At 43.8% G+C, this 12,788-nt stretch overlaps 1 protein-coding gene across 2 annotated transcripts in view; it reads right to left on the bottom strand.

The window, feature by feature from the left end:
• Positions 1-12,788, bottom strand: part of LOC137423808 (uncharacterized) — a 152,573-nt gene that overhangs the window by 54,339 nt on the left and 85,446 nt on the right. For both annotated transcript variants that reach the window (XM_068111328.2, XM_078773717.1), the window contains exons 7-8: positions 9,592-9,710; positions 9,134-9,296 (exon numbers count right to left, since the gene is read on the bottom strand). In XM_068111328.2, coding sequence (XP_067967429.2) covers positions 9,134-9,296; positions 9,592-9,710 — 282 coding nt within the window. The remainder of the gene's footprint in view (positions 1-9,133; positions 9,297-9,591; positions 9,711-12,788) is intronic.

Below are 12,788 nucleotides of genomic sequence, written 5' to 3'. Positions count from 1 at the left end.
CACAGGGGGACCACGACGGAAAGACAGTACAGGGGGACCGCCAAAACACAAAATAGAAGGACAAGACTTGAGAGACAAAATAGAAGGAACTTGGACAACGAAGGGATGTGCAATGTGAAGGACACGGGGTGAACAAGATGATTACAGCGCGTAAACTCTCAATCACACAAGTGGAAGAAAAATCTGGAAATTTGGAAAGACGTGTGTTTGGGGAGAGTTAATGGGAGTGGAAAAGATCATTGTTATTGATGTGGAATGATCTGAGATGGTGGTGAACAGCTGTCTTGAAGCCTTTGGAGGGGAAGAATAAAATGGAAGCGACAGAGGAAGTCGGTGCGACACGTTGGAAAAAAAGGGAGCAATGAACGAGTGGAGGCGAGCAGTGTTTCTGGGTTTTGGAAGTTTCACGAGAAGGGGGTTACCGGCAGAACACGTGCATCCTGCAGAAACTTGTGGGGGAGAGAGGGGGGCGGAGCATGAGAAGGGCAGAGGGTGCAAGACCAGAGAGGAAGTTCTTCATTGTGAAAGGGCTAAGACTAGAGTCTCGGCTCCATAATTCGAGATTCCAATGAGTTTTAAAGCCTTCGTGTCCACGGCGTCAATTTGAGCAGGGCCATCGGCCTAGAGGGAAGATCTGTACTCCATCAAGCTGCAGGTGAAGGTCTTGTCCATAGAGAAAGGTTCAGGTGCGTCAAGGAAACACTTTTTACGAAGTCAGCGACTGGCCTTGGAGACAAAATTAGATACGTGGGTTGTCCAAGAAAGATCATGGCTGATGGTGAGCCCCAAAAGCTTGAGTGACTGAACTTCTTCAAGAGGAGTGTTAAGATGGGAGGGTTTTCCAGATGGTCCTTTCAGAGAGATCGAGTCAGAGTTTTTGACTAATTACGATTGAAATATGTATTCCAAGTGTTTCACCAGCTTATGATTCTATTTATGTCTATAGAGAGGGAGAAGGCTTCCATGGTATTGGAAGAACAATCACAATTTGGCATCTGAGCTGCAGCCGAATATTTGCAAACTTTCATTCCAAGTGCACAATGTTTTTCTGAAGCTACTTTTCATCTGCCAATCTGAAAGATGAAGGATGTAAAAGGCAGATGGTGGAGTCATCAACAAAGAGATAGAGGATTTTCCAGAAAGTCAGAGAGATCATTGATGAAGATTAGAAATCGGATGGGGGCCCAGAACACTTTCTGGTGGCACCCCAGCCTTGGCAGGTAGAGGGGATGAAAGGATTTCGTTGAAAGCCACGTGTTGGCTACGAGACTCGATGAAGTCAATTAGCCATGTGTGTGGTTATAATCTGCAAGCCTATAAATCAGTGTGAGTGTGTGTGTGTGTGTGTGTGTGTGTGTGTGTGTGTGTGTGTGTGTGTGTGTGTGTGTGTGTGTGTGTACTAAGCCATCACTTGTAAAACAATTGGCTAAAATGGGTTTGTTGCACGAGTTGTAAGTTTGGTTTTATTTTACATTTTCAAAGGACTCCGACATTGACCACCAGGTAAGCCCCAAAACAGTTTAATCGCAAAGTGCCTGTTGAGCCATTGGGTTATATTCCAAGCTAATGTTACACCTGGCTGCTCGTTGCATCATTTATAGGAGTGATGCGGCTGCTTCCCTGATGCGGTGACCTCTCTAAATTAGGGCAGGGATTTTTAATTTGGACAGCTTGCCAATGATAACTCACTTCGGGATATTTAACGTCCACCAGATGATGATAGCAGATGGACACTCCCACGTTAATGTCCATCTGAGGGACAATGCCGGCATTTATGAGCCATAAGGTGAGTGGAGTGAGGAGAGAGCCTGGCGAGGCAGTACCGTGGGGTCCAAGCCACGTGGTGGAATTATTTGGGGGCTGTGTTGATGTAATGGAGGAGAGATAAGAAACCCGCTTCTTAAACACAGGACATCACCAGCAAAACCCTCATGTTGATATCGTCACAATGCCCAATATTCACCACCTCGGTATTGGTATTGGAAGAACAATCACAATTCGGCATCTGAGCTGCAGCCGAATATTTGCAAACTTTCAACCCAAGTGCAGAATGTTTTTCTGAAGCTACTTTTCATCTGCAAATCTACATGCACTCTGTTGGTGGTCCAGGTGTATGCATGTTTGCATGAAACACCTGTTGAATGTTGACTTGACTTCTTTTTGGGTCACGTTTAACCGCTGAACATTTTTATGATCATCCAAGAACTCCACTAACATGAAACTAACACATGTCACTTGTTGTCGGATATCATTCCATGGAGACTCAAATCCAGACTTTGCAACTCTCAGGTGGGAATACGCTGACTACCTTGTATAAATGGATGATATCAAGAAGACGTTGAACGAGGTATGCTAACCGCCGTGAGAGGCCAGGAGAACCCCCTCCTTTCGTTTCGTTTCGGGCAGTACTCCTTCATCGGAGCAAAAACTAGTTTGTCTGAAAGTATTCCCATTGCGAGTTGGGAAAATGCCATCAAACCTTACAGACATTAAGTCAAGAGGTCAAAGGTCAAAGTGTGTAATCGGTTTACAACTTAAGAACGGCTAAAGGGATCTAATTCAAACTTGGTACAGGTATGTATGATGTAAACATGAACTGATTTAATTTTGGGGTCAAGAGGTCAAAGGTCAAAGTGTATAAAAGGTCTATAACTTAAGAACGGCTAAAGAGATCTAATTCAAGCTTGGTACAGGTATGTATCATGATGTAAACATGAACTGATTTAATTTTGGGGTCAAGAGGTCAAAGGTCAAAGTGTGTAATAGTTCGACAACTTAACGGCTAAAGGGATCTAATTCAAACTTGGTACAGGTATGTATCATGATGTAAACATGAACTGATTTAATTTTGGGGTCAAGAGATCAAAGGTCAGAGGTCATGGGAGGTAAAAATGTGATTACATGGGAACAGCTGAATGGATTTAAATCAAACTTTGTACAAGTATTATAATGATGTAATGTGGGCAGAGGCATATCAGTCGACGTTGTGGCGTCGAAGAGTGTCGATCTAGTTCAGAGCAAAAACGGAGTTTATCCATCTAAACATTCTAAAGGGACCCAAACTCCGATCCACATGGAATCAAACTGTATTTTGCTCTGACGTAGAGTTAATGCCTGAAATGTCAGCTTCTCTTTGTTTCCCCTCTTTGGTTAGCATAACCTCAATCAATGTCCTGTTGATCGCATCCATTGTTCCACCTGTTCGCAGAGGAAGATACACACTCACCTTCACCAGCAAGTCTAGTTTTTAATTCAACCTTGTACACACCCGTGAGAATCATGACATCCACAACAGGACTACCCGGAGTCCCCTGACTGATGAGCGTGGCACTGCGAAATTTATGAAGGTGGGACCGATCGGATCACACAAAGCAAAGCATGCAAAACCATGACGACATATTCTTACCTACCTTTACGTACCAACCCCACTCGTTTTATTCCCTCATGAATGAATGAATGATCGTTTTCAGGCCATTTCCCCCCGCTAGAACCGCTTTTCCCCGCTAGAATAGCTAGATTTTTCCCCGCTAGAGCAGGGGTTAGCCTTGCGGGCCCCATGACCTCATGGTTCCCTGTTTGAGGCAATGTTTTTATGGCCGGATGCCCTTCCTGACGCCAACCCTCAGTCACTTCTTACAATGCGCAGGGATACGGTGTACCTATTCTAAATAGGGTACACACCGGGATCATTCATCCCAGCAAGCTGGTACTCAATTTGCCGACGTCGGAAGGATGACAGGCTGAGTCAACCCCCCTGGCATTAATTCAGCGATCGACCGGGATTCGAACCCAGGATCCTAGGATCCCAAGCCTGCACCCTAACCGCTAAGCCAACACCTGCACCCTCAGATTAAAGATAATGATTCAATTCTCCTTCATACTAATCCACCATCCCAATCTCCACCAGCCTTCCAAACAATCCATTCCACAATATCCCTGACGGATTGGTCCATATAAAATACAAAATTATTAAGCTGCTCATACAAAAAACAAATAAGAGTTCTTGATATGGCACCCTTGGCAACCATTAATTTCACGGCTCTAATCTTTATTGACTTGTATTGAGCACTATGAAAACTTCCTCCCTCCGAGTCCCCGGCACACTTTTGGGAATATTGTTCACACTTTGTTGCACTTAATTGAACTGCGGTACATAGCTCAGGAAGAAGCAGAGAAAGATGTTGCGAGTCACGTGTGGAGCGGTACATCTCGCCATCACATGCTGTCGACTACATTCTGCGGGGGTGTTTGCAGCAGCACTGTAAGTCTGGGATGACCATATCTATCTCTCCTTGGGTAATCAGTAGACAAAGGCTATGACAGGCAGCTCAAAAACACAAATTGGATGATAGAGTGCGGCCTTGCTGTTATCATGTACATCCAAATGGATCGCTTCTTAAAAAGGGGTTGGCATTTCCTTTTTAAGAATATCATCTGCATTGTAAGTTGTTTTCTGTAGCCGGTTGTCCCTTAACGTTAGTAATCTAGTTCCAAACGTACTAAAAGTAAAAAGAAAAACACAAGGAAGTGTAAGGAAAGTACATTTGGCCAGTGGCACGATCCATTATTTTTTTAATTTTTTTTGTTATACAGGATCGAGGCTCGCACACACAAAACATATAATAAGGGGAGCGGTAGACAAGATGGGGAGAGAAGGGGAAAGCACACAATCGCAACGTTTGAGAGCAGGGACATCGGGAGATCTGTGGGAGGGCTTGGGGGGAGGAGGCGTGGGAAGGGGGGGAGGGTTGGGAGAAGTATAAAACACAAGGACACTGCAAGGACTTCCAGGAAAGAAGTTGGTATTAAGGTTTTAAACAAGGAAGTATGGGGTGAAAAGACTGGGAAAAAACTGAGAACGAGAGTAGATGGACCACAATCGACCGCTGAGAGAAAACAAAGCCTCAAGATAGGAAGCTTAAAGAACTAGGCCACAAATAACGCGGCACCAAATAATCGACTATTTTTATACAGGAATGAAAGATTAACACCGAGAATCTTCCTCGGGACACACTATAAGGTACACACGCCGAAAGATAAATACAGTTTCGACAAACATACAATTGTGAACCATTACTTAACTTTGACAGCGTGGAGAGCATGGACAGCTTCGAAAAACCATGCCCTCGCCGGCAAGATCTCACGAGATCTCCGATTCCATAATCCGATTTACCATAATCCAATTAATTAATTTTACCAATTTACCAGAACATTGAACTAAATAAATACAAACTTGTGTAATTCACCAACATATGTCAATTAATTACTTATAATCCTGTAAATTCATTTATTTAAACTTGCACTTGTCCAATGAAATACTTTTGTATGTTTGTCCACTGTAGTGTATACTTTTGAAATTACACTTGCTGATAGATAGGACAAGCCAGATTTATATCCCTTAACAAAGATGCCAAGATCTACCATTGCAGCACCAACTGCAGGAGTTAGGCCAGAAGAGCAGTTTGAGTCAAATAAGTTTGAAGATGTCAGAAGAATGTGATGAGAGCGCAAGGTTGGGTTGTTTTCCTTCTGCCTGATGAGTAAGTACCCTCACATACCACAGCGGATTCATTGTGCACTTCTGGTTCCCAAGTTCCCAGGCCACCCTCATTACTTGTGCGATCTCACTTTTCCAGTTTCCTCCTAGTTATAAAAGTATGGCATAAAACCATTAACAAAGGTGGGTGGTCCACTTCGAAAGTCCGCTTATCCGCTTATCCGCTGCAGCGGACTAACGTTTTCGAAGCGGATAAGCGAATCGGAACAACCCCCGGAAACCGAAGCGGATAAGCGTAAGCGGACTACCGAAAAATTAAAGCGCATCGCGATTCGCCAAATCAGCTGTTAGCCTGAGCCGTTACTCTAGAATTGTGAATATTTATTTAAGTGAATAATAAGTGAAAACTGAATATTTTATTGGACGCTAGAGCGGCAATAACGTCAAGATGGAGAGATTTCTGATTCTCCAGCCCAGCGGCAGTGCCAGGGACAGGCACACGAGCGATGCAAACCAGCAGTCCCAGCACAGCGACATCCACAACCCGGCGGTCAACATGATGGGGGACGTGGAGGACAGTCAGGAGAACTGCACCCTGACCCCTCAGCTCGCGTGCAGCGAGAGCAGGATGTCGCTGGACTCAATCGAGTCGGCTGAGATCAACGTGACAATGGACACAGACAATTCCAGCCTCAGCCAGAAGTGGAGGCACATCGCCCCCTTCTTCAAGGTCGTGGACAGCAAGGCCACGTGCACCAAGTGCTCAAAGACACTCAAAGCCCAGCCCGGATCAAGTTCAAACTTGAAGGTGCACTACCAGAGGTACCACGATGCCCAGCACAACGACCTCAAGGCGGCCCTCGACGGCGGCAGCAGACGCGGCCGCCACAAGTCCTTCCAGGACATGGCCGGCGCCAGAAGGCAGGCCAGCAGGAGGAGAACCTCGAGGAGAAGATCAGGGAAGAGGTCAACAACTGGTCGAGGAAGCCGCTGAGGGGGAACCCGGGGCTCTCGCCCAATCTCTTCCCGCTCGAGTTCCGTGATGCTTGGGTAACTCTATTTCTCAGGCATAACACGCCGCTCCCGAGCTCTGCCTTGGTCGAGCGCGTGTTCAGCTACGGGTCGGACATCCTCAGGCCTAAGAGGTCGGCCCTGGCTGCACCGAACTTCGAGGCCCTCGTCTTCATGAAGGGCAACCTCCAAATCCTCAAGAAGGCCCACGAGGTGGAGGAGGAAGACGAGGACTAGTCAACAGACTGCTAGTCTGTTGACTAGTAGACTCTCTTGTCAAAGAAAGGACAGGCAAATTGATTTTTCTTTAATGTAACTTGCATATATTAAAATTATATTTAAATTCACTGTAGAGTAGAGTAGAGTCGAGTGGAAAACTCTATTTCAATAAATTTTGAATAAATTTTATTTAAATAAAAATGTATATTTTTGATCTTAAAAGCTTTGTTTGTCTTTGTAGTAGTTAGAAACGGCTATTTAGGCTTAAAAAGCATTAAATTCCCTTTAGAAACGTCAAAAATCGCTTTAAAAACGTCGAAGCGCTTTAAAAAAATCGAATCGAAGCGGATAAGCGGATAACCGGTAAGCGGACTAAGATTTTCGGCCGCTGAAGCGGATAAGCGAATCGGACTACACGGGCTGGCGGAGCGGATAAGCGGTAAGCGGACTTAAAATTTTCCGAATCGCGCCCACCTTTAACCGTTAATACAACAGTATTAAATTCTGTCTCTTCCTTTCTCCCTCTCTCGGGGTTAAAAGAACTCCAGTCGATAATTCATTTGAAAGTCTGCCTTACAAAGAACCTAGTTTATCGATGAATATTTCCACAGTAATGAACTATATATTACAAATCACAAAAGATTGTGTACTGTACTTTAATATCGATCGATCATTCTCAGATCTACTGTTTATCTATATACCCTGGCGAGGCTCTGATTATTTAATTATTATTTTTAAAGTAAGGAGACTATTTGGTGGTGCTGCATTTCCACAGTGAAAACAAAGTCTTACAGGTTTGAGAACATATTATAATTAATACCAGAATGAAACAAACATGAGGGATGTTCAAAATATTCTTGGAGCGAGACATTAGGTCAAGAAATGCCAACGTTTTATATATTTTTTTCACTTGCCAGAAGACTTTTTTTCTTCGTAATAATTAATGGGCACACTATGTAGTGAAAAAATATACAAAGTTGGTGCTTCATGGACTTTTGTGTCTCATTCTGAAAGCATGTACGCCCTGTGTGCGTACATTTAAGGTAATCATCAAACACTTTGTAATTGGGAGAATCCATGATCACCAAAATGAGTGCCAGAGAGCAGAGAATGCTAAATCAGCAACCAACTCAAGGTTTTATCAAAAAAGAAAAAAAAGATGCAACTCGGGTTTCTATTTCTACAAGGGATGGGGGGGGGGGGGGGGGGATGAGGAGGTCATACCGGAAATCCTGGGGGAACCAACTCGGGCCAGAAATCCTGGGGGAACCAACTCCGGCCAGAAATCCTGGGGGAACCAACTCGGGCCAGAAATCCTGGGGGAACCAACTCGGGCCAGAAATCCTGGGGGAACCAACTCGGGCCAGAAATCCTGGGGGAACCAACTCGGGCCAGAAATCCTGGGGGAACCAACTCGGGCCAGAAATCCTGGGGGAACCAACTCGGGCCAGAAATCCTGGGGGAACCAACTCGGGCCAGAAATCCTGGGGGAACCAACTCGGGCCAGAAATCCTGGGGGAACCAACTCGGGCCAGAAATCCAGGGGGAACAAACTCGGGCCAGAAATGCTGGAGGAACCAACTCGGGCCAGAAATCCTGGGGGAACCAACTCGGGCCAGAAATCCTGGGGGAACCAACTCGGGCCAGAAATCCTGGGGGAACCAACTCGGGCCAGAAATCCTGGGGGAACCAACTCGGGCCAGAAATCCTGGGGGAACCAACTCGGGCCAGAAATCCTGGGGGAACCAACTCGGGCCAGAAATCCTGGGGGAACCAACTCGGGCCAGAAATCCTGGGGGAACCAACTCGGGCCAGAAATCCTGGGGGAACCAACTCGGGCCAGAAATCCAGGGGGAACAAACTCAGGCCAGAAATCCTGGAGGAACCAACTCGGGCCAGAAATCCTGGGGGAACCAACTCGGGCCAGAAATCCTGGGGGAACCAACTCGGGCCAGAAATCCTGGGGGAACCAACTCGGGCCAGAAATCCAGGGGGAACAAACTCGGGCCAGAAATCCTGGGGGAACCAACTCGGGCCAGAAATCCTGGGGGAACCAACTCGGGCCAGAAATCCTGGGGGAACCAACTCGGGCCAGAAATCCTGGGGGAAACAACTCGGGCCAGAAATCCTGGGGGAACCAACTCGAGCCAGAAATCCTGGGCGAACCAACTCGGGCCAGAAATCCTGGGGGAACCAACACAGACCAGAAATCCTGATCCAAGTGCACCATGGTATTTAGGAATCCTGCTTAAGGTCACTGTGATCACTGTGGTTACTGTTGAAACACAGGAATTTCTGAGCCTTTGTACTTTTTGACAAAACCCTGACTAAATTGTTTTCCACAATTTTGGTGATTATACATTTAATGCTTCATATTTCAAAATATTATATTACCAGCTGCCTTACCATTTCCACATCTTTGCCATTCCAAGAACATGCGAATCTTCTGCTCATCTCTCATCCTGCGTCTCATCCTCGCAGCCAGCCGGTCCCGGCCTATGCTTTTGACTTGTTGTTGTCGTTCACGAGAGTGGGAGATGAAGTCAGGCCGATGGAGTTGTAAAGCTTGCTGCGTGGACAAACACGCATATGCACTCACAGTAATGAACTATATATTACAAATCACAATCAATAATATGATGTTGACCTAAAATTATGAAAGGGGTGTTTGTTAGTCATTCATCTATAAATTGGGGAATTCATTCTTCACCTACCCATTAAACACAAAAAGATGGATGAGTGTTCACAATGACACCAAAAAAGATGACCGAAGAAGTTGGAGAGGTCATCATTTACAAATGAAATTTCGTTGTTTTTCTTTTGCTGCATACACTCAACAGGTCAGGTGTTCAGTTCTCACACACCTTGGGAGACATGAATGCTTGTGATGCAGGTGCCTTTTCCTTGTCCCCATCAGTTCTAACCGACTCATCAAGCTTCCAACGATCTAAACTACCAACCGGGATGAACCAACATACTGCACCTGGGGAATGGGAGAGGAAGATGGAAAAGGAGACGATTCAATTTAAACAAAAACTAGAACGGCACTCTTCGACATCGACCGATATGCCTCCGCCTACATTATTACATCATTACAATGCTTCCACCAAGTTTGCTTTAAATACATTCAGCTGTTCTCAGGTTATCACATTTCTACATGACATGACCTCTGACCTTTGACCTCTTGACCTTAAATAGTTCATGTTTACATCATTATCCATAACTGTACTAAGTTTTAATTTAAATTCCTTTAGCAATTCTCAAGTTATATACCTATTACAGACTTTGACCTTTGACCCCTCGACCCCAAAATCTATTCAGTTAATCTTTACATCATTATACATACCTGTACCAAGTTTGAATTTGATCACTTCAGCCGTTCTCAAGTTATTGACACATTACATACTTTGACCTTTGACCTTAAAATCTAGACAGTTCATCTTTACATCATTCTACATAACTATCAAATTTGGTCAGAATCTCATCACTGGTTCACAAGTTATCGCAGTAACAGGATTTTTGCTAACATAACCTCTGACCTATGGCATTTGACCTCGTGACCCCAAAATATAATCTGTTCATCATTCTCTCATTATACATACCTGCACCACGTTTGGTTAATATCCTTTCAGCCGTTCTCAAGTTATTTCGGTAACGAAAACATATCATGGACTAACGGATAGAGGGATGGACAGCCGGAACACAATGCCTCCGGCGACTTCATCGGAGGCATAGAATATTATATTTTTTAGATTTTAGCTCTTAGTGGCCTCGATCTTGTATATAAATGAATAAATGAATAATTGAATAAATAAATAAATAAAGAAATAAATAATTGAAGAAATAAATAAATAAATAAATAAATAAATAAATAAATAAACAAATAAACAAACAAACAAAAACAAACAAAAACAAACAAGCAAACAAACAAGCAAACAAACAAATAAATAAATAAACAAACAAACAAACAAACAAATAAATAAACAAACAAACAAACAAACAAAAATAATTTTAAAGGTTATGGGGAAAAAAAAACATTCCAAAACTTTCCGCCGTTGATTCAGTGTCCTGTACACCATCTTATTTAACACATTACATTAGTTATTCGCGCCTGCTGTTTGTGTCCTTTGTGACGACTTTAAAAACGATACGTATATTGTTTGGAATGATTTAAAATTTTGTTTGACAGGAAGACGAGCAGGAAAAGGGAAAAATATCATCTCACTCCTCTCTGCGCATGTGTGATCAGGACGAATTCAGCACCAAAGCATTGCTGATCTGCAGGTCATTTTATCCATTTGTGTTCAGAATATAACATTCAATTCAAATAAAGTTGTTCCTCGATCATAAACTGATGTTTATAGACAGAAGAACAAACAGACAGAAGTGAACAAATTTCTTAAACCCACTTTTCACTTCACATGTGCGGGCTAATAATACCAATCCAGAGAGGCCCTCAAGGAGAAAACAGCTGGACAAAAAGGAATTCCATTTTAGGAGCAAAATGAAGAATCACTTTTTGAAAGTGTGCATTATGTTATTGAGAAATCTACAAAAAGGCTGATTCTCACTGTCGACAAAAACAATAAGAAAAATTAAACGATAAAGCATGAAAATGCAAGGCCTGTCTGCATCCACTTTGTATTCAGACTTCTTCTTCTTCCATATGCTAAACATGACAAAAACAGATAAAAATAAATAAATTGACGATTCGAGGCGAACTTGACCTGTTGACCTCAAGTGATAGGCTTCAGTGAACCAATATGCAAACCCTGCTCAAATTTTAAGTCAATCGGATGAAAATTGGTGATTTTATACAACATTGACCCTTGACCTTTTGATCAAATAAAAAAAAAATACCGCCTTCTAGCTTTTGATTGGTTAACCAATTCAGTGACCCAATATACAAATTCTTCAAATTTCAGGTCAATCGGATGAAAATTGACAATTATATGTGATGCCGACCTTTGACCTTTTGACGAAATTATTAATTTGTCGTCTCCATATCTCTATTATAATAGCCATAACTGAATGTGCAGGTGCAGCATCTAACTCAATATGTCGAAATGTCACACACATCCATGCCCGTGGGATTCCCACGGGTGACCCCGCTAGTCTTATTATAATAGAGCAAACGTACATGGTTCGCTATGTATGTTTATATGCGACGATAACGTCTTCTTCTTCAAATAAAATTGCCACCCTCTTAATTAACCCTCTTAATTGCGTTAAGACGACTGAGACCCCTCAGACCTTTGACGACCCTTTAATTCCCCCAAGACCCCTCAAACCTTTGACGACCCTTTAATTGCCCCAAGACCCTTCAGACCACCAAGACACCTGAAGACCCAAAATACCCTGAAGACCCCAAAAGACCCAACATACCCTGAAGACCCCCAAAGACCCAAAAGACCCAAAACACCCCAAAGACCCAAAAGACCCAAAACACCCCAAAGACCCAAAATACCCTTCAAGGCCCTGAGGATCAAAAATACCCTGAATACCCAAAAACCAAAAACACCCCGAAGACCCAAACACCCCGAAGTCCCCAAAACACCCCGAAGTCCCCAAAACACCCCGAAGTCCCCAAAACAACCCGAAGACCCAAAACACCCCGAAGACCCAAAACACCCCCAAAACCCCAAAAACCCCGAAGACCAAAAATACCCCAAAGACCAAAAAGACCCCAAAGACCCAAAAGACCCCGAAGACCCAAAAGACCCAAAACCCAATAAGATAAGACCCAAAACCCAATAAGATAAACCCCGAAGACCCAAAAGACCCCGAAGACCCAAAAGACCCAAAACCCAATAAGAAAAGACCCAAAACCCAATACCATAAGACCCAAAAAGCCCCTGAAGACCTCACAGCCCCAAAAGCCTCTGAAGACACGAAAGACCCAAAATACCCTGAAGACCCCAAAACACCTCAAAGACCCAAAATACCCTTAAAGGCCCAGAGGATCCAAAAGACCCTGAAGACTCAAAACACCATGAAGATCCAAAAGACACCGAAATGGTCAAAGATGCCTACCCCTCTGAATCGACGTGCAGTGAGGTGG

This window comes from Myxine glutinosa, chromosome 3 (genome assembly GCF_964187855.1).
Source record: "Myxine glutinosa chromosome 3, kmMyxGlut1.1, whole genome shotgun sequence".
NCBI lineage: Eukaryota > Metazoa > Chordata > Myxini > Myxiniformes > Myxinidae > Myxine > Myxine glutinosa.
Note: the sequence above shows the minus strand (reverse complement) of the source record. Positions and strands in the feature narration are given on the sequence as shown.